Source organism: Alosa sapidissima, chromosome 4 (genome assembly GCF_018492685.1).
Source record: "Alosa sapidissima isolate fAloSap1 chromosome 4, fAloSap1.pri, whole genome shotgun sequence".
Taxonomy (NCBI): domain Eukaryota; kingdom Metazoa; phylum Chordata; class Actinopteri; order Clupeiformes; family Clupeidae; genus Alosa; species Alosa sapidissima.
Window position 1 is genome coordinate 6367871 of NC_055960.1, and position 25383 is coordinate 6393253.

At 42.3% G+C, this 25383-nt stretch overlaps 2 protein-coding genes across 7 annotated transcripts in view; both read right to left on the reverse strand.

Annotated features, from left to right (window-relative positions):
• Positions 1–3131, reverse strand: part of gnai2b (guanine nucleotide binding protein (G protein), alpha inhibiting activity polypeptide 2b) — a 43822-nt gene extending 40691 nt beyond the window's left edge. The window contains exon 1 of the mRNA XM_042090637.1: positions 2228–3131. Coding sequence (XP_041946571.1) covers positions 2228–2345 — 118 coding nt within the window. The 5' untranslated portion in view covers positions 2346–3131. The remainder of the gene's footprint in view (positions 1–2227) is intronic.
• Positions 3132–7832: 4701 nt separating this feature from the next.
• slc38a3b (solute carrier family 38 member 3b) overlaps positions 7833–25383 on the reverse strand; it is a 30797-nt gene continuing 13246 nt past the window's right edge. For all 6 annotated transcript variants that reach the window (XM_042089450.1, XM_042089455.1, XM_042089454.1 and 3 more), the window contains 12 exons: positions 22614–22687; positions 22413–22505; positions 21408–21489; positions 16672–16754; positions 16526–16584; positions 15602–15775; positions 14567–14646; positions 14155–14255; positions 12966–13090; positions 12452–12596; positions 11277–11380; positions 7833–11057 (listed from right to left, as the gene is read on the reverse strand). In XM_042089450.1, the coding sequence (XP_041945384.1) occupies positions 10953–11057; positions 11277–11380; positions 12452–12596; positions 12966–13090; positions 14155–14255; positions 14567–14646; positions 15602–15775; positions 16526–16584; positions 16672–16754; positions 21408–21489; positions 22413–22505; positions 22614–22687 (1225 nt within the window). In that variant the 3' untranslated portion in view covers positions 7833–10952. The remainder of the gene's footprint in view (positions 11058–11276; positions 11381–12451; positions 12597–12965; positions 13091–14154; positions 14256–14566; positions 14647–15601; positions 15776–16525; positions 16585–16671; positions 16755–21407; positions 21490–22412; positions 22506–22613; positions 22688–25383) is intronic.

Genomic DNA, 25383 nt, shown 5'->3' on the forward strand with positions numbered 1-25383 from the left:
GACGGATAGTCATACCCACACTTCTCCGGAAAGCACCACGCCTGGTGTTTCCTTGTGGATATGGGGAGATGAAGGAAACTGGAATAATGAACTGAAGGACGGTTCTGTTTTATTTTAATTGCTCCATCCTCCATCTACCTGAAGTCTCAGGCTCTGTTCTCTTCTTTACAGGTGAACAGGGATATCGAGCACTGAGGTGAAAATTAAACATCACTTAACCCTCATTCTAGTCTGATTGAAAGAATCTCTTTCTTTCCTTCTCTCCCTCTCCCTCTCTCTCTCTCGCTCGCTATCACACACACACACACTGACACACAAAAGCACATATAAACACAAGGATACAGCACATTCACATGTGAACATACACAGCATCTTTCCAACTCCAGAGGTTTGTGCGGGTTTTAATCAAATAAAAAAAAAAATAAAAAAAATAACATCAATCAATCAACAGGCTTATGTCAGACACACTCACACGATCCCATACCCTTATAAAACAGTGAGCCACTTGAGTAAACACAGACTCAACTGACATCCACCATAAATAAGATAGGCCTACTTCTGAAGCAGAAAATAGAACAAAAACAATAAAAGTGTTCCGAGCCCAACACTGGAACTCATCCACCACTAGACCAGCAGCTGGATCTGCGTAATGAAAAGCGCCTTCCTGTGGCTAGACTAGCCGTTAATCTTAGGATACTGTGGTGTGGCGTTCTGGGTGCCTTTGCTGGTCATACATCTTTCACTGGCTCACAACATGCGAGAGTAACCATACAGTCCACAGCCATAAGAGTTGGAGAGGCCATAGTAGATTCTGCTCAAAGCTGGCATCCGTTATCAGGGCTTACAAAGCGTGAGAGTATGGCTCCTATACAGTTCACCTTAAAGCACATAAGAGAATGACCCACTAATAGGCCTTATAGAGATCAAATCTATGTATTCATAATAAACCCATGCACATGGTAAGCCCTATTCATAACAAACTACTTCACAATCTGTACCGACAAAAGTATCAGTAACATTATAAACATGAGCTTTTTCTGATACCAGGACATTGATATAGACACATAGGTGAACTACTGTCCACTGATTCAAAAAAACAAGCAAACTAATCAAGGATTCTGTTAGTACATTTCTGAGACATACTTGACTTTTCTTTTGGCATACTTCAGTACCTCTTCAAAACAAAGATCCAGACTCTCGACTTCTCACTTAAACTTTGCCTTGCTACTAGAGATAAGAGCTGCCTTATTGCAGCCATAAAACAAAAACAAATCATTGCACACACTTAGTCATCTTCTGTGCACTGTAAGAAAATCTGGCCTGCCTTAAGATGTTTTAGTGACCAGGTCGTGTGAAGTTCTCAGTGGAAGTGTATATTGCTGAATGTAAATAGCAGGCAAATAAGAAATTAAGACCTTTTCAAGTCTTTATTTTCAGCTAATTTATATTTATCTTGCCATTCACCATAACAAATTCCAAGGTGTAACTAGTTTGAACAGTACGTTACTGTAGCCTATGTCTTCTGTTTCTGAGTAGCTAGCCTAGATGGGCAATAAACAAGTCATCCTGGGGCATGACTGAGGGATGAGCTTCATTTTCAGATTTACTGTCGGTTTTCCCGCTGACACAGAGGGTGAGTCAAAGGATGACCATGGTGTACCACCAAGCTGATGATGTTTGGTAATAGTGCGTTTGCATTGTACACAACTCAACATACAGAGAGAGAGAGAGAGAGAGAGAGAGAGAGAGAGAGAGCTTATTTTTGGTGTAATGACTGCCCGCAGAATGCGGAATTGAATGCAGCGTGATCTGAGTAGAAAATTCCCTTATTGTTCCCAGTTCTCTACCCTGAAAATCTTAAATTGTCATAAACTACAATGGTCTGTATACATAATGTGACAGTGGCTCTGTTTTGCAAGTGGCAAAGATTCAACCAGAAAAAGGATCGTTTGTCAACCAAAGCTGCCCCACTTGGATTATCCAATATGCCACCATCAAAGGGAGATGTGCGGTCTTTACTTATCAAATAGACTGAATTTGAATAATGTAAATGTAACCAATTAGGTTAACATCATGAATTCGCTGTGCATGTGCAGAGTTAGGAAAATCAAGCAAGATGACAGCTAAGACAACCAGCCACATGCTGGCTACCACAACTGCATAATCAAAACATTCCGTTACTAGTAACAGTCGGCTCTCTATTCATTGCATTGACGAACAGACGTACCTAACAAGAGCAGTTTCACCTCCCGCGCAGCCTTCTCTCCGTCTTCTCGGAGGTTCTTGTCGATCATTTTGGATCGCTCGGCAGCCAGCTTGTCCTCGGCGCTCACCGTGCAGCCCATGGCTTCCCAAATTTGGAGCGCACACCTGAGCCTTGCGCAATTGAAAAGAAGGTACCAAACACTGAATAACACAGGCTTTCCTCTTCTTACCAGGCACCGATACGAGTTTCGAATTCACACCACGTAGCCAAAGCTACGAATAAAGTGAGAGTAGTAAAAGTAAGCTATTCAATTCCGGTGGCTGAATCTCTCACAAATCCACTTTGCAATGTAAATACAGACTACTAGCCAACAGTCCATATGCCACCTGACATTAACCAATTAACACGCAGATATAACCCATTCAGTTCATCCCAGTTGCCCAGACTGTTGACCTAGGGTTATTTTTCATTTCATCCAGTTAGGCCTACCATACAGGTAATAGCTAGACTTCTCGAAAGCGGTCGAGCTCGTGAGATGACAAGAACTTAACGATTTGCAGACACTCTATCTAGCGCGTCGAATGGAATCCAGCTGCGGACTGTCGGACATCGAGGTGTCAATGTTGATTAGAACCTCTGGCACGCTGTTGTTCTTTCCGTTAAGCGACACTGTCATCACCTTGAACACATGTTGTTTTGAGTAGGCTGGTTAGACGCGATTTGATTAAACGTAGCCTACTGTTCCGCGTTGCCACGCCCGCTGTCCTCTAAGAAGTTGGCTCATAAATGCTACAGTGCACTCTGTGTTGAAGATTCACAAGGCTTCATGACCAGTTAGCTGATAGTCACGCTTCCACAGAATCCTGGGAAATGTAGTATATTGTTAAACTTGGCAGGCTGGAGCCTACCACACAGGTGTCACATCTCATGCGGCCAAGGGTTTTGATTTGTAATTTTGTTAAACCATCGTCTAAACCTTCAATGTGAGCAACTTTGCGCGGTAACTGCGCATGTATAGGTTGAGTGGGTGTCAAGGTGCACTTGTCAACTGGTGTGATCTATTCAAATACAGGCTTTTACAAGTCATACTGATAATAGGAATGGGACTGTGCTTCCCTCTAGTGTTTGGCTCATGCTAAACACACGAGACGCGTTTGGCAATGGACTCAGCAATGAAGTTCCTCCAGCTACAGCTAGGCCTATATAATGTGGAAACACTTCGGTCATCTAGCCTTCATGCATGACGACGAAGTTACTGTTCACGTTGGTTGTTGATTGGCTGCTGTGAAGTCCCTGACCAAGAGCACAAGAAATGCAATGTTTTCCTGTGTAACTGAAATTGTAGGATGTCAGAGAATGGATTATCTCTCATTTTCACCGGTTCAAAGCAACCAATCACCGCGAATTCTGGGCGACCTTACAGTGTTGTCCACAACTTCTCCGAAAATGTGACTAATCATCATCAGTTGCCCGTGAAATTTCACCTACCACAACAGTCCCTCGCGTAGAATATTGAGATAGGTGCCACACTCAGACACCAGTCCTATACTTTCCTTCCTCTGCAGTTTTGATGTCAATACATTGAAGGCTAACGTTGATGATTTGCTTACTTACTTGGCGTTGCTAACCTACCTAGGCTATGAAAGTAAGTTGGTTTACTGACATTCGAGTAGGCTAGGCTATGCAACCCATTGGCAAACTTTTACATCTGGAGATGTCCTTGTTAGCGCATGTTAGCTTATAGTTCGTGTAGTGATTACCAAAATCATAGAAATGAAAACATTGCAAGACATTTATCTCTTCTATGTTCCAACAAATATTTCATTCTAGTTATTTTGTAAAATTTATTTTAACTAATGGCATATTAGAAAACATCCCGAATTGTATCCACATTCTAACGCAATATGCAAAAAGTTATTTCCACTAGTAGCCGAAAACAGTTAGGCCAGTCAATCTAGCCCAAAAAGACAAAAAAATTGCAACAGAAATGCAGGAGCTACAGATCCCTGCACACAAAAACAACCAGAAACAAGAACAATTATTTTTCCACCGCCGTCACTCTCCTGAACTGCAGATAAGTGGGGTCATCCCCACTCTGACCATTCACCTGCACATTACATACTTTATCATTCCAAATGCTACTTGCACACTACATTTGCACTCAACATCCCACTCCCATGTGTACTTGTATTGGTATTATGTCTTATTTGTATAGTTGTTTTGTATATTGTGTTGGTATCTGCCACAATGTATTTTGTTGACTCTATTGTAGGCCTACAGTATGTCTGTCTATTTGTTGAATGTATAGAGCACCTACCAAAGTCAAATTCCTTGTGTTAGTTTACTTGGCTAACACGGAGTCTGATTTATATATATATTTTTAGACCTTTTATATTTTTTTGTATTTTGATAATTTTATATTTTGTATTAAAGTTATAAATCCCATCAATTTTGCCTGTTAATTCCTGCCAATATATAATAATGTATTCCTGCTCATGCAGTTAAAGTAATAATAAAATTGGTATGCAAAGGTTGCAACGTTAGGGGAATGTTCTCTAAAGGTTGCAACGTTTAGGAAACTTTCCATGGGAACCAAAACCTACTCAAAAACTAACCTTCAGGGAACGTTTGGGAACCAAAAACTAACGTTCCCGTAACCAAAAACTAAGGGGAACCATAAATTGTTAGCTGGGTAGTTTTTATTGGTCTTTTTTTTGTTTGTTTGTTTGTTTTTGGTTTTTATCGGTCTTCATACTCTCCTGAATCATATACTAAAAGTCTTCCGCCGAAGATGGAGTGGAATTTTGTGCCCAACACTAAGTAATACAGGGAAAAAATAAATTAATAGCTATCACTATGAAACTTCTCCAGTTGATTAGTGACATCATACCAAAGAAAAAATGTATTACAAGTTTTTGAGATTTTATGTTTATATATGCAAATTAGGCATTTATTCATAAAATGTACCATAAAACACACACAATCTGAAAATTGGATGAAAAATGTATTGTTTCATTCTTGACACATTTGCTAAAAGACAAAATTAAAGAAGGGACTGTGGCTATGTTTCTACATTATCCCATACATTAGAAAATACTATTTTATCAAAAAATCTGTGTTCGTCATGTTTTTGGTATAAAAGGTTTTTGACCAACAAAAAAACACACACAAACACATACACACAGTAGGCTACAATTCCTGATCTGATGGGACTCTGACATTGGCAGCTCTATCTTACGTAACTATCGTAACTTGAAACAAAAGGTATGTTATTTCTTTATTTCTATCAAACATTATCAACTAGGCTTCTGTTTGGTTGACTATAGGCTGACAGGTTCAACTTTCAGCATCTTTACTCCTGTTAGCTGATGTTCAGTCCCTAAAGTAATTCACAAAAGAAAACATGCAAAAGATTGGAAGCAAAGCATGAGTTTGTTATATATTTTCTAGGATGAGATGGCTGAGTGTGTGTTTTGTGGGAACCAAACGTCTGATAAAGCACTGACAGTCAAATTAATTCAGAGGGGATGTGAAGGTATCCACAGAGCCAGTCAACAATGCAATGCTGACAACTGTAGTCTCTGGCCAAGTCGTTCTTGCAGAGTGCCGGTAGAATAGCACAAAATAAGAAATAGCAGCAAGCAGGGATAGTTGGTTGTAAGCGGAGGTCCTGCAGCCCCTTCATTTTCATACAAGTAGTATAGTAGTATAGTATACTCTTTTGATCCCGTGAGGGAAATTTGGTCTCTGCATTTATCCCAATTCGTGTAGTGAAACACACTAATCCCGAGCAGTGAGCAGTGAGGGGTTAGGTGCCTTGCTCAAGGGTACTTCAGCCGTTCCTACTGGTCGGGGGTTCGAACCGGCAACCCTTCGGTTACAAGTCCGAAGCACTAACCAGTAGGCCACGGCTGCCCAAATGTGTATGTGCAAATATGCCGGCAAACTTGGATGAGAATATTGATTGAACTTTTTTTGATGTTGCCACAGACTTATGGCCTACTGTACCTCCTGTTTTGTATTAAATTGCCTACTGGGCTTTCTCTCCTACATCTGTCTCTTGAGTTGTTTTGCCTACGTATTGTCTATTTACAGATTTCCGCTGAAATATGTATTCCCTTTCACTGTAATCTTTAAAGGGTGTTTTCTCAAAATTAGGTTTCCATACACTATGGAGGAGAAATATCCATTTCAGTAACACTATTATAAACTATTATAAACTATTCATTACAGATTTCTTCCTATCTATATGTTGTGTTTGATTAGGGAGGAGTTATTTTCTACATGTTAATGTAGAAAAGGTAAGTTAATTCTACATTCTAGGAGATATTTTCTACATTTTATACCAAAAACATCTGACTCTAAATAGTATTTTCTAATGTATGGGACGATGGAGAAAAATAGCCGCAGTCCCTTCTTTAATGTGTCTCAACATAATGAAACAATGTTCTTGTTTCATTATGTCACATGTTTCTGTTGCAATTTTTTTGTCTTTTTGGGCTAGATTGACTGGCCTATTAGATGCAAGCCTTCCAATCAACTCAGATATGTAATTAGGGTAGCCTACTCTCACTTAGTTACAAATAAAGTGCTTAGTTTTTTGTAATCCTTTAGTTTTATTATTATTTTTAATAAGAATATCAACATGATCAGTGTGATTTTTGTCTTACTATCCTAGTTTCAACTCAATTTTAAAAAAAAGAAAGAAAAATCACAACTGAATCAATGTACAATTTTCACTTCCTCCCGCAATGTCTTTGCAAAAATGCCTAAAAACACAGCAACTTCCATGACAATTTTTTGGAAGATTTGCCGCGAAATCAGGCATTTTAGGCCGCAACAATCTCAAAAAAGGCCCGTGAAATCCTGGAGGGAGTGACTGCTAATACATTGCACATATTTATATTTAATTTATATTGCTGTAAACCATACCACTTTCTTAACTGTATACTACTGTCTACACAGCACTATATGTCAAAGATCCTTGATTACTAGCTCCGCTTGAACCCTCTCTGCTATATGTCTTATACTGTTTATACTTCACCAACCGTCTATAGACCCTTTCAACAATAAAAACAAAGACAATGCTTGAACGTTCTATTTGGGTCCTAATCTACTTCCTCTGCATTAAGATAACATATGGAATGTTAAAAAGGATGTCTTGTGGGGCCAACTATGATGCTGATAATGGAACTCTCTTGAAAGGGTCAATACTGTGTACACATTGCACTATTCTGCTTTTTTCACTTCTGGTTAGACGCAAGCTGCATTTTGTCTCTGTAAAGTTAGGTTTTAGTAAAGCAAGGTTTAGTAGAATCCCTGTGTTCCATACAGTCTTGTGTGCAAGCAGATTCCTTCAAATGCGCAGCTGACTATCAAAATACCCATGCGGTGTTTAAAGTTGTGCTGCTTGCTGTTAAAGGGAATGACAGATGTCATTATCATTGGTGTAAAGGATTTTAACCCCAAAACACACCCATGACTGATTAAGAAACATCAAGAACAACCCTTTTACGCCTAGGACATGTTCCCTCTAATAGAATAATGACCCAGAACACAGCTAAAAACACCCAAGAATGGCCAGCAAGTCGCAAAAGAGTGGAGATGAACAACACAAAGGAACACGTTCGGGTTTTTAAAAACAAATACATTTGTTTTTATTGTCAAACTACAACTGCTATTTACACTATACAAGCTAAATATTCTTGAAATATAGAGGCAGTAGTTTTTATATACATGGGACATAATTTACGTATGCAACAGGAGGAACCCAAAGATCCATAAACAATGTTTGTATTCATTTAAAATATATATTTTTAAAAAATCAATTACTAAATGTTGTACATACACAAGATCAATGAGAACAACAAAAACAGAGAAACATTTTATGAACAGATTATATGCACTCTGAAAAGAAGTGAGGGGAAAAAGTGGGCACGCTTTAAATTAAAAAGAGAATTGGAAGGAAGGTAAGTTCATTTTTTGGCACCACTGAAGACAATCATCAGTAAAGGCAGGTCATAACTGCTTACAGCATGAGGTATAATGACTGAAGTTCCAAAAAAAAGTGTTGAGTTTTTATTACTGGGTTAACAAAGACAACAGCCACTGTGGAGTGGCCATACTGAACAGCAATGAGACATTTAATAGAACACAAATATACCAATATTTCATTGTACAGCAATCAAATATCCAATTGTGTTACACACTGACAGACCATTAACTGACATACATTTGAAAAAAATGATATCTTCTCCTGAATGTTACATGCAAATATTTTGTGAATGAAATCGCAGACACTGAAATTTGATTTTAGTACTGAGAGCTTTGTTAAACACCAGATACAAGGGAGCCTATCATGTAAAAGTAGAGTTGTTATGTGTAAGAGTAACTATACCTGTTGTACATTTAAACAGCTCTACACTGTTGTATAGTCAACTGTGTGAAAAGATGTCAACCGTACCACACATTTGCTCCCCCAATCTGAGCAGTCTAGATCCGAACCTGGGCAATAGGTGTGTGGAGTTGAACAACCATAAAAGTAGGACGCATCAATATACACAACTCAGTATCCACTGCTGGGACAGAACACATGTTTAGCGCTGCAATTAAAAAAAATATATATTCCTTAGCCAAAAATAATATTTGTCTGCCTGTCTACAGCCAAAAACTGAACTGGAATTGGGTGCGCATCACCTGCTCCAAGCAAATACTGGCTGGTGAGAGGTGGTTTTGCTTGTGGGCTGATGCCTCTCACAGGGGCCTCAGCAGTCTGGGAGCCCAAAGCAGGTCACCTGATCCTCACCCACCTGGCTACGCAACTCCACAGGTCTTCTATAATACTCTCAGGAGAGGCATCTTTTGCGATCTAGGTATAACACCCCACATCTTCTTACAGAGAAGGCCTTTATCTCACATGTGGTTTTTGGGTATCCTGAAGCCAAACCCTTTGACCAGCAAATAATACTGAAGGCTTTTAGGGTCAGTCGTAAAAGTTCTAGATTATGTCTGTTTTTCTGAGACTGTTGTCTTGCACCAAGTGATGCATGTCATGCTCTCTCTTGCCTCTACACAATATACACAACAGGCACTGAAATAGATTATAAAGTATATGATCATAAAGTGCTCTTTACACACTATCTGATGAAATACGTATAACCTGTCTTGATACATATTAAAATAAATAGATATTATGTTTTTGAGGTTTTCATTATTTCTGTTTTTGAATCTCTTGAATAATTTATTATGTAGAGATCAGGAGGGCAAGGGCCTGACTCGGTTTATGATGGTTTAATGCTTAGGCACATAATGCAGTAGGTCTAGGACATATTGACACTGTCACAACTGACACCTCTCTCCCTTTTCTGCAAAAAATAGCATTAACTGAGACACTATTCAGCTAAAAAAATCACATTAGTTTCGATTCTGTAATAATAAAATAATGTAACTTAAGCTTCTGTGTCTATATGTGTGTGCGTATATACATATAAGTACCTAACACGACATACTGTACATACACACGTTGAAACAATAATATGAGTTTCCCTACCAAAAAGAAGTGTACAAAATTCTACTTAAGTTTGTGCTGTGCATGGGTGCTGCACTAGCTGTGGTTTGTGCTCATGTACATCCACAGGTTTGATATGGGGCCAGGGCCGGTGGCTGCCACCAAGAGAATGGGGTTGATGAAATGGTGAATTGGTAGACAGTAAGCAGGGATGTAGTGGTAAAATAAGAGGTGGGTAAACTATGATTTCTGTGATCTTGGTGAGGTGGACTGCGCTATGCTGTATCGGATTTTTTAAAAAGCCATTCAGATCATGTTTGATGATGGTGGAGGTTATTGTCCAATGTTTATATCACCAGTGGTATTAAATGGTTCCTAGAGTGTTGATGAGTGATGAGTCTAATAAGAGGTGGATAAACTCTATTAATGAAATTTCCGAGGTGGATAAACTGTGTTTACTTGCGTTTAGCCTCCACTACATCCCTGACAGTATAGGATATATTAGTCTGAGTGTGAATACATCATTACTTCCCTCCTAGGGACAACCTGATGCTGTCAATGAGCTGCAGACCAGAAAAGCACTTTCCGAATTTTTCATCGTCCAGATCAGCATCATTCCCTACAGGGAAGTTTTGTTTTAATGTAGTGATTGGTGAATTTAAAGATGTGTGTGAGCAGCCCTGATTTAAAACATTAGGGAGATTAGAACTGACTTCTTTGTTGTTGTTTGTATTTCTTTGCTTGTTTTGCTATTCATTTCTTTGGCCAGACCTGATTACTGCCGTTTGGTAAGTTTATTTATCCAGGTCTGACAAAGAATTTAAAAGTGCAAGATCAACACTGATTATTCTATAACAGTATATAAAAGGCCTGCCCTAAGAGTGGATTAAGCCCTCTGGAGATTCTGAAAAAAAAATGACTGTTCTCTCTTTAACTGCTTTGGTGAAGAGAACATTCCGTGTGATCAGAGTAAAAACAAAATGCCCATGAAAAATGGGCATTTTGCCCCCAAAATGCCCCCTCAAACCCTTCATCACTGCTTCCATCCACTGACCTATCCCTAGCCCGGCCACTGCGCGTGCGCACACACACACACACACACACACACACACTCACACACGCACGCACACACACACACACACACACACACACACACACAGGCACACTCACACATTCTCAGAAGCACTCATACACTTCACGCACGCATACACTTCACGCACACACCAAATGAAGAGCCCCCTAGTGGCCGCCTCCCGCATTGCTGGTGCCTGTTGTCCAGTCAATTATGATGAAGCTCAAGCTCATGGACATGAAGAGGACACCTAGAGCAGCAAAAGCCATTGCCTAGACAACAGAAAAAGAGAGAACAGTTTGAGAAGACCATTCCATGCCAAAATTGTTTTAAACACTTCTAATTGTAATGTCCTTCTATTTGCAGGTGGGTATAGCATACTTTTAGAATGTTTAATACATAACTGAACAATACCGAGAGAGTGAGAGAGAGAGAGATATAGAGAGTGAGAGAGAGATAGAGAGTGAGAGAGAGGATATGTTATTCCTCACCACAATCTTAGGGGTGGAGTTCATGGGCTCTTTGTCTTTGGGAATGATGCGGATGTAGAAAACTGCAGGGAAGATGAAGATCAGGCATGGGGCAGAGGTGGCACCTGGAGAAGGAGAGAGAGGTGAAGACCATACTACATGAAGCCCTCATATGACAATGACTAAAACGACACATCTGCAGTGACCTGCAGTACTGCATCAGACATGCTGTACTGCCACACACTGGCACTCAGTCATGTGGAACAAGGGCAAAGGCATAACCGAGGCTTCTGACATAATTTAGTACACTTACAATAGTTGTTCTTAAAGGCACACAGTGGGAAAATTGATATCTATGCTTCTTTTGGTGTCAATATTCAATGCCACCTCACACCTACACCAAAAGAGTGGCAAAGAAGGCCCAATCTATTGTAGCTGACCCCCGCCATCCCTTGTCCTGCCAGTTTAAGCTACTCCCCAGGCTGTAGGTACTCCATGCCCAGATGCAGGTCCAATAGACTCAGAAACTCTTTTATCCCGACTTCCATTTCCATTTTAAACAATCTGCCAGAACTGTTTTAACTATATTTGTGTGATATGTATTGTTGTATTGTTATGTATTGTTGTGTGTCTTGTCCTTATGTCTGTCTGCTGGCTGTGCAATTAATTGCCCCTCGGGGACAATAAAGTTACCTTGACCTTGACCTTGACCTGCCATTTAGCATTAGTCAAAAACTGACTAAAAGGGTCACGAACCTAACCCATTCAGAGAGTACACAAATCCACAAAGCCAGCCTGACATGGGAGAGTGTGACCAGTGCTGGAAATGGCATGTATCATAGTACTTCTTGAACTCTGACCGCTTGTACCCTAATGCATGCACCATTTATCTGGGTGATGGCTGCACAAAAATATTGACTCAAAGTGTGTGTTGTTATCTATGCAAACAGGCTGGTCTTGGTCAAGGCTATAGGGAGGGAGTGAGCGAGAGTGGGTTGTCATTGGTGTGTGTCAGTGGCCCGGCAGAGACTCACCCTCTCGCCCCAGAGTGTAAACATGGCCATATGAACCTGCCACGCCAGACAAAACTTACAACGCACCACGCAACCGACCAACACTGACCAATACGCTGACATACAGTATTCTGACACACAGGTCATATGTGTTTCTTTGAGTGACACTGACTCATGACTTACCAATAATGCCGAAGATGCCCAGGATGTTGGGTGCAAAGATGACAAGCATGTTGATGAAGGTGAGGAGGATGAGAGCGATGCCGATGTGACGGAGCCAGTTGAAGGCACTCGTCGGGAAGACCATCTGCTGGATCGCTCTACGCACCTGTGAGCCAAAGAACCATGAATTAGGAAGATAAATATGAAAGGATGAATACAAGAAAGAAAGAGAGAGAGATCATTCATGAGAGAGGATAAGAGAGGAAAGAGACGGGTGGAGACGGCAAGAGAGAACACAGTCCAGCCACTCTGAATGGATTATATACATTAGGAAACTACATGACCTAATAAGCCTAACAGTCTGACATTAGCCAGGGACATCATTACTGCAGTGATGATCACAGTCACTGCCTCACCCCATTACATTACTGTCATCATTATCATCACCATCATCATCATCATCATCATGTCTACAGAGAATAAGGATTAGCACACCCATTTAGCCTTATGTGAAATAGGCGGTGGGCACACTCACCGGGAACAACACGATTGGCACAGTCAGAGTGACAGCAGTAAGCACAGCCAATCGGACGCACAGGATCAGCGTGTCAAAGGGGTCGATGCGGCTATAAGTGTGCAGCAGCTCTGGCTCTACTTTGTCTGTGGGTGTCAGGGAGAATATTTATATTTCATCATTATTTTAAATGAATTGAAATGTAAAAAAGAACTGAAAGAAAATACAAACTTCAGATCCACTATCAAATTCATAAAGAGACACTCCGCACATATAAGTAAGATAATCTTTCTTTTTTAACATCATCAGTAGAAATGCAAACCATACTTGTGTGCTATTTTCAAGTGTTGAGAAGTTCAAGCAACAATATGCAAGAGTTAGGGCAGCCGTGGCCCACTGGTTAGCACTCTGGACTTGTAACCGGAGGGTTGCTGGTTCGAGCCCCGACCAGTGGGCCGCGGCTGAAGTGCCCTTGAGCAAGGCACCTAACCCCTTACTGCTCCCCGAGCGCCACCGTTGTAGCAGGCAGCTCACTGCGCCGGGATTAGTGTGTGCTTCACCTCACTGTGTGTTCACTGTGTGCTGTTTGTGTTTCACTAATTCACCGATTGGGTTAAATCCAGAGACCAAATTTCCCTCACGGGATCAAAAAAGTATATATACTTAGTTTGCCACTTTTTGAGCTATTTGATCAGGGAACTAGTTTTGGGATCATCTTCAGCTTTGATGATATACAGTATGGTCATGTGAAGGACAGATCAACACGTGTCACATGTGGCCACTACAGTTTGAGCATGACCATGACTTTGCCCCCAAAAACATGATCAAATCCCTTGACTTCCCCTGTCTGGAACAGACTTTTCAAATTCCAGTGGGTACCCCGTCACTAAATATCAACTTAAAGTTAAAAGTTCACTGATGTTTAGCAGACGCTTTTATCAAAAGTGTCACATACTTGCAAAGGCGAGTTTGGGAATCAAACATGGGCCAATCAACTGTCAGGCACTAACACTTCTCCACCACCAACTCATTTCAGCACTGTCTATGGTAAGGCATTTAATCCTTTTATGATAAGACATGACACAGCATCTAGTCCCCAAGTCACTGACCCTGGATGGTGTATTTTTACTTGGATATTCTGGCAGACGCAAGACTGACTGTGGCGCCACGTGTACAAGTTAACTTCTAGGAACAGAGAATGAAGACTGACCGTAGAAGGTAAGGTAGCCAAAGAGCGCAGCCAGGAAGTACATAGTGTACATGATGAGGATGGAGATGTTGGACACGTGCTGCATCTTCTTCTGGGTGGGGCTGGGGTCAAAGGTGAGAGGGTAAATGTCAGGCTTTGGAAAGCACCGATTTGTAGGGTGCAGGGTATGTTGAGTTTGTAGGGACTTACAGGCAGGCTACACCAGACACGTAACTGAAGCGATCCGTTAGCGGAGCATCTGCTGCAACAATTACCTTCCACTAATGATCAATGGAACTAGCTACATCACACTTGGTAGCAGCATATACATAAAAAATAATTAGACCAGTCTTCTAGAACTATTTTTATGTTCCACGAACAGTACGCTTCAATTGCGCACCCGGTGAAGCCCAGCTGTTAGGGTGATGCTCACTTGCGCAGTTCTGTGTAGATGGGCAGCACCTCAGGGTGGCACACAAAAGCAAATGCTAGGATGGGGATTGTGTACGCTGTCTGTAGATACACAATTGAACAACATTAATTCACACACACACAAATAAATCAAATCTGCCCAATAATATATTTGCTTTTAGTTAAATTAAATCTGATGCATACATGCATGCATTGGTTACATGCATCAGAAGAAAAAAGTCACTGGAGAGGAAAAACTAAGGTTAGTGGCAATACGTATGAAATAATTTCTTTCTCACTACAAAAGAACTAAACCTGACTATTTCCACAATCTCTCCCTATGGTCACTGTGTAAGAAACCTGTGCCTGCTCATCAGTGTAGCTGGGTAGACCAAACCCTGCTCTAAATCACTGTGATGACCTTGGGTTTATTCAGCACATTTTGTACCCAACACATCTCACAGCTTCAAACCTAGTTTGCAGCCATCCACCTTAAAGGGAAGCTCACTGAGATTGCAAACCCAAAAAGTGTTATCACTAACATGATAAGAGGAAAGCCATGTGAGTTATATGGATGACCATAACAGTTGACTGTACAGTAACACTTTTGATTGTGATACATTCATGTGGCTTAAAATGTGTTGAATTACACTGAAGGCATGGTTGAGATTAAGGCTTTATAGCAGTCCTAAAGTGAACTTTTGCTTTTCTAGCACTTGTTGTTCATGCTTTTCTAGCACAGTCAACAATCTCAAAATGCCCTTGTATTTGATGTACAGTACTTGATGTACTGTATTTATTACTAGTAGTTACTACTTGTGGACTGCTTTGGTGTAAAGCAGCTGCTAAATGAATAGATGTAGAGGTAAAATTAGCACCCGCTCTGCCAGTTCTGGTCTGCTGAATGTTGCCATGGCAATACATGTAAATGCTAATGTATGGCGCATCTTTGTGTCATGGTAACGATCGACTCATTCTCCACGGTTCAGTTCAGCGTCTTGTTGTTGTGGAGACTTATTGATGTGCTACACTGTCACGGCGATGAGCCTCCCTGTACCTGCGAGTTGATCGTGAACAACCGCGGGCCGCAGTGGGAGTCGTCCTCCACATGCGCGTTGTGGTAGGCGTGGCCATGGTCAACCAATGAGACGTTGGAGATAACGTGCACATTTGTGGCATTGCTCGTGTAGTCCTCAAAGGGGCAGGGGATCTGGAACTTCTTGTAGATGACCTGCCACAAAAAAACAAAAAACAGAGGAGGGGACAGAGTAACAAAGAGAAGGAGGAGAGCAGGAGAGGAGAGGAGGAAAGGAAAACAGAATGAGTCCAGGAGCAGATGGACTGACCAGCACACCTAAATGAGAGGTAGTCACAATCACAAAGGATAAGCTGAGCTGGTCAGAAGACAGCTGCTGTGTGACCCATCTAACGCTATTAAAAGGCCATTTGTTATAATAGATGTCAAAGCGAATAAACACATATAGGGAGGCAGGACCGCAATAAACACCTCCGCAGATGGATGCAACCATAGCCAGGGAGTCTTATGAAACATTTTCCCACAGCGGCAGAGTGGCACTGTGCTCACTTTGAAGTCTGAGCCTGGCCCCCATGATCCTTTACCAGCCTATTCTGACAAGTCAAGGCCCTCCTACACGCCAGTCCCCACTATGATCTCCTGTGCGTGGGTGAAACGCTCAGAATATTTTGCCCAGGGCCTGAGTCCGGTCAGAGATAAGGGATTCGAGGGTAGGAGATTACAGCCAATAAATAAAAGCAGGAGCTGTGTCATAGTTTCTGCTAAGCACATGTAAAAATATGTGTACCCCATGTGTGTGTGTGAGTGTGAGTGTATATGTGAGTATGACTCTCTCTCTCTCTCTCTCTCTCTCTCTCTCTCTCTCCCTGTGTGTGTGTGTGGGGGGGGGGGGGGTGTGTATTTGAGTGTGTGTGTGTGTGTGTGTGTGTGTGTGTGTGAACATACCGCAGTCAGGAAGAAGACCATACAGCTGAGTGAGAAGCCACTGGTGTAGCCCAGGTAACCTGTAAAAAGGAGTGGAAAGCAAAGTGTAAATGAATAGGAAAACCACATGTTATTGTATTTAACTATTCAAAATGCTATTGACTTACCAAGCTGTTTCATGAAGGCCAGAGGAAGAATAATGCAGATAGTGACCAGCACCACGAGGTAATTGCCATTTAAATACCACTCTCTGAAACAAGACAGAAAAGAGGGGGATTCTTTAAAACTACTTCAACACCACTTCCTAATTTAATTTGACTATAAAAATGGTCGCTTTTTTCAAACACACTTCACCAGGATATTCCAGAGACTGTTAAGACCATGATATACTGTGATATAAATAAAGACTGATTTATGAAGCATCTTTACGGTGGAGGATGTATGTGACTGTGCTTCTACGTATATTTAGCCGAGCACCAGGCGTATGCATGGGTGGTGCATGCTGGCTCTGTGTGTGCGCATGCGAGTCGATGTGGGCATATTTAGCCTGCTGCTGAGTGATTTACGACCATGTCCCCATTAGGACCTCCAGCTAATCCCCGCGGAGGTCATGGAGACCCAGCAGCCGTCTCCATTCCCAGCCTGTATAAGTTCACCCCACGTCCTCCAACTCACGCTGGGGCTGGGCCTGAGCAAATGCTGCTGAGTCTGCCTGTGAACGCCTGGAGACCACGCAAGCCCGATTCACTGCTGATGCACTACACAGCTGTTACTAAATCCTGTCTCTTTCTCCAATGCAATGAGAACTGAGTTCAGCACATGGTCTCTCTAATGCCCATGTGTCTGCCTCACTGCCCATGTGACTCACCAGTGCCACCTCACCCTTTCTCATTCACCTTTGGAACATGGCTGCCTCACTGTTAGCATCCTGTTTCACATCAGTATGAGGTTTACAACAGCACAGGTGCTATTGAAATTATAAACAAGCGACTAGTAGCCCAGTGTATAGGCAATAGTGGCCTGAAATCTCCTAGGCAACCTCCTTATGGTCAGAGAGCTATGTCCTCCTTTGATTGGTCTGTGTCCTCGTGTCCGACGCCCATCAGGGCCTCAGGCCCTGTGAGTCCTGCCTGTACTCTCCTGCTGTATCTGGAGGCTCTTTGATGGAGGGAGAACCCCCCCCCCCCTCCCTTCTTCCAGCCACAGCAGACGTCTGTCATGCGACATGCTCTAACGCCACGGTTGTCAAACTGGGGTACGCATACCCCCAGGGGTACGTGGACTGATTTCAGGGGGTACGCGAAAAAATATCTAAGTCATATGCCTTTTCAAACGTTTCTCTATCCCACGTTGGTAACTTAACTTCCGCATTTGCACTGCACATTAAAAACGTATTTTCTCCGCATTAAATGAGAATTCCGGTGTGATATTGACCTAAAGTGTATTGAAACATGATACCGAGTGTGAACGTATGTCTCATAGCCCATCTCGGCTTGTCCCCTGCACTCCAAACTCTGGCGGTATTATGCTATTATACGATTTATACAGACAGTATCTTCACGAAGTTTAGCGTTTGCAGCCATCTTGAATTTAGTCACGATAAGTCGAGCAACGAGTAAGAATGAACAGGTATGATAAGGGATCAGATTCCAAAAATAATTCAGTGGAAATGCATGGATTCCAGTTGCTGCTACTGGAAGAAACTGGAATCCATGCATTTCCACTAAATTATTTTTGGAATCTGATCCCTTATCATACCTGTTCATTCTTACTCGTTGCTCGACTTATCGTAACTAAATTCAAGATGGCTGCAAACGCTAAACTTCGTGGATACTGTCTATATAAATCGTCTTGTAAGTACACTACCAGTGCTTTTTCAAAGTTCTCAATGTCTCGTTTTAAATGTCAGGGCCCTCGGAAGTCTACCAATGAAGTGTGGAGATACATTGAGCCTCGTAAATGGGTGTAAAACAGTGATTTGTTTGCATGGCTAGCCCGATGCCGAAGCACCACTATTGAAAAAGCTGTTGGTAGCATCGGCTAACTAGCGCCAGCCCTTAAAAGCGTGTCTATTCTCCGCACTTTGAGAGGAGATGGGAGCTGACCAAAAGGCTGTACTGTTTCACAGCGAGGCAAGGCTTTCCCGAGGTAAAGTGCGGTCGCGTGTTTGAGCTCCGAGTCGCCTCTTCTTGAAGGAAGAGCGCATGTTTGAATCTGCAAGCACGTTCACTAATGAACATTTCTTGACGAAGCTGGCCTATTTTAGCGTTATATTTGGAAAGCTCAATGAGTTAAATCTCCAGTTACAAGGCAAAGACAAGCACCTAGCAGATAAGATCACTGCATTCAACAAGAAGATTGTGTGTGAGATTAGGTGCAGATCTATTTAAAAGCATTATATTCAGCACATTTGTAGGCCTATCATATGTTGACTATTGATGTGATTTGTATCATGTTTAATGGCGTTTTACAAACGGAAGTTCGGGAGGAGCATGACGGAATTTGCAACGCCTCCTTCTTCAATCAGTCAGGCTATTTATTCGCAGCCTACCTGCTGAAGTTCCAGCATGCGTTACTTCGCTCGCAACCCACCACCTCCCCTCACGCCTCCCGTCTTCCATAGTTAAAGAATAAATGGGGTGTATGGCGGAATCCTCCTGCACGACTCCTGCCTGCGCAGTTGACTCCTGCACGATCCCGCTATTCACTTCAGGACCCTGGCCAGAGACTTCGCCAAACATGCTTTTCTATTACGCTATTATATCTTTTGCAAATTACGGAATGTGAACTAGTGAATGATCCTATTCACTATTCTCGACAAAATTGATAAAAATAAATATTAATAAAACAATTAAAAAAAATACTTGTTAACAATTGGTGGTGTTGGGGGTACTCCGGAAGATCATAATGTCTCAGGGGGTACATGCCTGTTAAAAGTTTGGGAACCACTGCTCTAACGTAAGCATGGACACACACTCTAGCAAGCAGCACTCTTTCTAACACACAAGGATACAAGGAAGTTTATTGTCACATGCATATAGTTACTGGATGTAAGAAATGCAGTGAAATTATGTCTGGTGTCAGCCTATTTGTGCATTTATGAGGGGGGGGGGGGGGGGGGGTAAAAGTAGAAGAGGGGTTTAGTATATTAAGTGGCAAGGGCTGCATAAGAAAGGTGGGGGAGGATTGGGATTGGGGGGGGGGGGCACCAACAAGGAGCACCCAAGAGCAACAGGGGCAAGGAAAAACTCACACAGACACACACACACACACACACAGACACACACACACACACACACACACACACACACACACACACACACGTGTGGACAGACTACATGCCCTGTGACTGACCCTTTTGTAAACAGTGTTGGGAGATTTCTCTATTAGGGACCACACTCATTAATCCTCCCCAGGCTTACGGTACTCTGTACCAAGCCTCAGACTAAACAGAGACAAGCCCACCTTGTAGCCCTAATCTATACCAGTTTCTGTTTCTGAAACATGTCTACAGACTATAGAAAACACATGCTTATATAAATGCACACATACTGTGTATGTCAACATCTGCAGTGGGTGAAATGTTCTAGGTATGCTATGTACATCTGGACGTATCTGGGGAGAAAGTGCAGTATATGCTGAATAAATCAGGAGGCTCTGTACTACTCTATGCTAATTTACACATAATGTGTAATGTCACACCATGCCTCAGGAGAGAGGCCATAGAGGCGTGCGGGTAATGTTCCTCGAGTCTGAGCTGATTGCATTGTACATGTGTGTGTTGTCAGGTCAAAATGGCTGGCTAGAAAAGATATGTTCCGATCCAGCTGTCACTTTATTTGCAGTCCACTTGAGTCACAAGACTGTCTCCATCACTGTTTGTGTACTGTTGTGCACTGTGTGTGTGTGTGTGTGTGTGTGTGTGTGTGTGACCTCAGATCTACCACAGGGCTCTCAAGACAGCGGTCACCATGTCACTGTGTGTATGTCTGGGTGTGTGCATGTGACAAATAAACAAACATACAGTATAAACACACACACACACACACACACACACACAGATACACAAAATCATATATGTTCACTCTCCAATACTGAAAAAAATATTCATGGAATAAGTAGTGTTAAATAGTGTTACACATATACAGTCACATTGCCAGGGAGGCACAATCACACAAGCAGGCATGAGAAGAACTGATTGGAGAGCCACATGGTACCACTCACAGGGTTTGTTTTTAGACACAGAGAGAAGGAGAGAAAGAGAGGAAGAGAACGGAAGAGAGAACAAGAGACAAGAGTCCTGTCCACCATGCCAAAGAAGAGCAATAGAAACACAACACACGTCCTCTGACGTCACAAAGTCGCCACGGCAACTGCCTTGTTTTGACAAAAGGTTGTTGGCAATGAAGGGAGAATGAAAGCTATGCGCTCGCCTGTCGACGGCAATCTCATCCATCCCCCACCACCACTCCCACAACACACACACACACAGACACACACAAACACACCCCTGCACACACACTTCTTGCAGTCTTTGTTCCACCAATCACATCAAGGTGTTCTGCAACCACCCTCCCTTCCCACATGGCCTCTTAGACATCGCGGAACGCTGAAGTCTGAAGGGTGAATGGGACTCCCTGGTGCTCGGTGTTCCAAAATACGTAAATAACAGCAGGTGGTGTGATTATGGTTTCATTCAGGAGCCTAAAGTAGGAGCGCTCTGACACTACAGTATGTAAAATGGCATTAGTCAGTGCTATCCTTTGCTCCTCTATGCTGCACTGGAGTAGATATTCACAGGCCAATCACAGACACATCAGCTAGGTGAACTAGGCTAGGCTCACTAACATATATGATGAACACATGTGGTGATCACTCTTGATGGGCCAACAAGACTACTCACGTAGATGTGTCTTCCGCCTTCAGGAAAGCCTGGATGACCAGTGGGAACTCAGACTTAACAATGTACAAGTAGCTGGACATGGCTGTTGGGACAAGAAAGAAACTGTCAGGGCAGAGAGAAGTAAATACATTTGGTCACGGCAACATTCTTGAGCATGGCAGTGGTAATGCCAAAGGCTCAGATTTCCCTGTGTACATCTGTGGTATTGTTTATTTTCATTATTGATCGTTGATATTGCATTGACATTATTGTTATCATTATTATTTTCCTTAATGTAGTCTTACCAACTTTTTAAAACTGTTTATTGTCCATTTCTAACAATTTTTTTGTTTTATTTTCTAAGTCGCTTTGGACAAAAGCATCTGCTAAATTCCATAACCATAACCATACATTGCACGGCTACAGTGTACTACTGTACAACTACAGCTGGTAACAGAGCTGTTGTACAAGTCTGTAGAATACCGTAAACACTTCAGGGGTGCGTTTCCCAAAACCATAGATGGTTAGTAATGGGAAATTGCATACTAACTACATGCTAACTTAGTTAGCAACTATGGTTTTGGGAAACGCGCCCCTGGTCAGGGATTATGCCACAGGGTAAAAGTGAAAGGCATAAAGAGATGGAAGACAGGGGAAGGTGATGTCATTGTGGCGGGAAAAGACCAGGGAAAGGGTAAACAATAAAGAAGAAATGGAGAGGGGGAACAAGAATCCTCTGTCCTGTTGATTGACCTGGGCCCAACACACTGAAGCCATTATGGTTCGTTAAAGGGTGATATTAGTGAAGTCAGGACAGAATGAAGCGCAGGTGAATCATGCTAATTCCCAGACTGCTCTTAACCACTAACATTACACCCATTCAGTCGGGTGATAAACATCAGCGTGGGGTGCCAGTGAGGAGGGGGAGCAAGTGGAAACCAGGTGGAGAGAAAGAGAAGGAATGGCAGTGAAAGGCAAAATATGAGGAGGAGAGGGAACATTCCAAGGAGAGGGTTTAATCCTCACCTCCAATGTTCTGCAGGGTGATGGCAATGCCAGCGGCCATCTTGCCAGGTGTACCAAAAGCCCTCTGGCCCAGTTGTTCATATGCCCGGATCCCTACAGGCAAACGGAAAACACAACAGTTGAATAAAACAGAAAGGAAGCACTTTTACTAAACACATATGGAAACTGCTTCCTGGAGGTTTATTCAGTACAATCACATACCCACAACTCCAGCAGACTTCAACAGCAAATGGACAGAGTACAATGAGAGTAAAGCCACTGCGGTCAGAAGGAACCTGGATATGAGTACACAGACGAGCACACGAGCACGCACACACGCACGCACGCACACACGCACACACGCACAGGAAAATTACATTAGACCTCATACATTAACACATTTAAGTTCAACAGTATACAACTAATACCAGGTATCCCTACAGTGCTGTGATCCCCCCAATCAGCACCATCTGTGATAGCGGTTACACTGGTCACACATGTCAGTGTCAATGTCATCTTCTGTTGGCCAGCAGGTTTTAGTAGTCAGTGAGTTCACAGGGTAATATCCATAAACTGAGAGTAAGTTTAGGCAAACTTTCCAGATCCTTCTTTTTAAAACATTTCCATTGCCTAAAGGTACAAAAGGTCCTGTTTACTCTTCTTTAGCAATTTTTTAAATACATAGGAACACACACGCAGCTCACTACAACCTGTGCTCATTACCTACTGACCCAACCAGTGGACTTGGGTGTAAAAGGGTGCATGGTGACCCTTTTCCCCTGGGCCTCAACTCTTTGAACCCTAACCAAGGATAAACCCACTGTTTTACAACCATAATCCCTATAGAACTGGACATGAGCCAGGGATAACAAAAAAAAACCTTTTGTTCCAATGTTATAAACCTTCAATAAGAAAAAATAGTAGAAAAAAGTAGCAGTAACCATGTAAGGATTCCTTTGTGATTGCCTACTGGAAATTCTGACCGATAAAATCATAAAACACGAAACCAGAATCTTACAATTTCAAAAATGTGTTTCTCTATGTCTTTGAGAAAACAGAGCAAGTGCTAAATGTTCTCAGTGGCTAAACTGACCTCTACCCCATAATGACCTCCCAAAAGGGGGTCCATGGGACCTGTCAACACTCAGATCGAGCCTGGGCCAGGGGGCACTTCCACCTGACTTGGCCACTGACTGCAGAATGGATTCTATGTCTATTGACTTGGTGCACCCAACATTCCATATGTTCACAGGTCACAGGGGTCATGGTTGGCCACCCTGCTTCCCCTGACCCCATGCTAAAGGGATGGTGCATAGGCTTGCAGCCAATCCCAGAGTGGAGGTGTGTATGACTGTATGGGGTGGTATCTGGAGATTCTGTAGGCGTACAATGGCTTGGACTTGGGCTCCAACAAGTAGGGGCCAACCCAGGAACTGGACTAGTGAAACTGTGCCTAATTTGTCCTGTAGTATATTTTTTTCCTGTAGTGTATTGCCGTGCTATATGTCTATTGTCCACCCAAGGAGCAAGGAACCCAGAATTCTGTGCAGGTCAAGTCCATGGACATTAAACCTGAAGCCATCTAGAGTCCCACAAACTGATGCCCTGATAGGGCCCATCTGAGAAATTAAGATTTATAGCTCGGTGCCTCTGAGTGGATGCCAAACAATGACACATCTGAGAGGGCTCCTCTGTGCTCCAGTGCCCTTAATATGTATTACATTTGCTATGTTGTATGGAAACTACACTCTTTGACCATAAGCCTGATAGTTGTTCAGCTGATGTTTGTAAGAAGACCCATCTCTACCTCATCTTTTGAGGACTATTCTGCCCCTTCTGGCTCTACTGCAGTGGGTATTACAAATAAGGCCCTGTTTACATCTCTTTTTAGAATGTGTCTTGGGTCATCCGATCACAAGTGGTCATCCAAGACACATCAGTGTTTACACAACGTGTACAGCCAGAGATGTTGCTGATCACTTGTACTTAGATACTGCTATTGCTGTCCGGCATGCATCAGAACAGAGTGTTTACACTGCAAAAGATATATGGTCAAATGAGTCTCAGACCACGTCCGCAAGTGGTTTGAGGGATTGGATCGAATTTGCACCACTGGTGATTGTTTACACTTGTATTTAGAACTGATCACTTTTGATAGGATCATCCAAGATGCATTCTACAAACAACTGTAAATGGAGTCTACCAGACATGGCAATGGCTACTGGCAAATAGTATTTACGATGGTTATTCGGATGGTTAAGATTACATTGTGTTGATCCAAGTCTTGTGCTCAAAGGTGAATGGAAAAAAACACGAGTAAGGAAGACCTTTCTGAAGTAATCTCACTCCACTTTTGGCTGACCTTATTGGACATGATGAAATCTCATTGCAAGCTAACCCCTCCCCACCCCTTTCTCTTAAAATAAAGTTGTCCACTTAGGCAGCCCATCGGACGTGAGTAAGGCACAGGCTGGTGACACGGCATGGGGTGATAGATTTGAGCTAATTTTGGTTCCGAGCTAATACTGGCCAGGGATATTTAAAGGCACCCTTAAGAGTTTTTTTTTACCTTAACATAACGTTTCCAAAAGCATTTTGATGGTCCATAACCTCATAACATGACAAACGGCACATCTGCCATTGTCTGAGCTTTAGATTAGATTAGATTAGATTAGATTAGATTCAACTTTATTGTCATTGTGCCGAGTATGAGTACAGAGACAACGAGCGGCCCTCTATAAGCGATTACCGACCTAGCAACTTTCTGTGTTCGGGTAGGAACACTGCCCCACCTCTGAAATCTAAATGAAAACAGCTGCTATGCTACAGGACACAATTCGAAGATCTATTTCTACAGACTGCTGTCGGTGCATTCCCTCTATATTATATTGGAGTTATGTTCATACTTTGTAACTTTATATTGGAGTTATGTTCATACTTTGTTTTGACTTTGTTTTTAGTTTGTTTATTACAGTATTGTGCTTCTCAACTG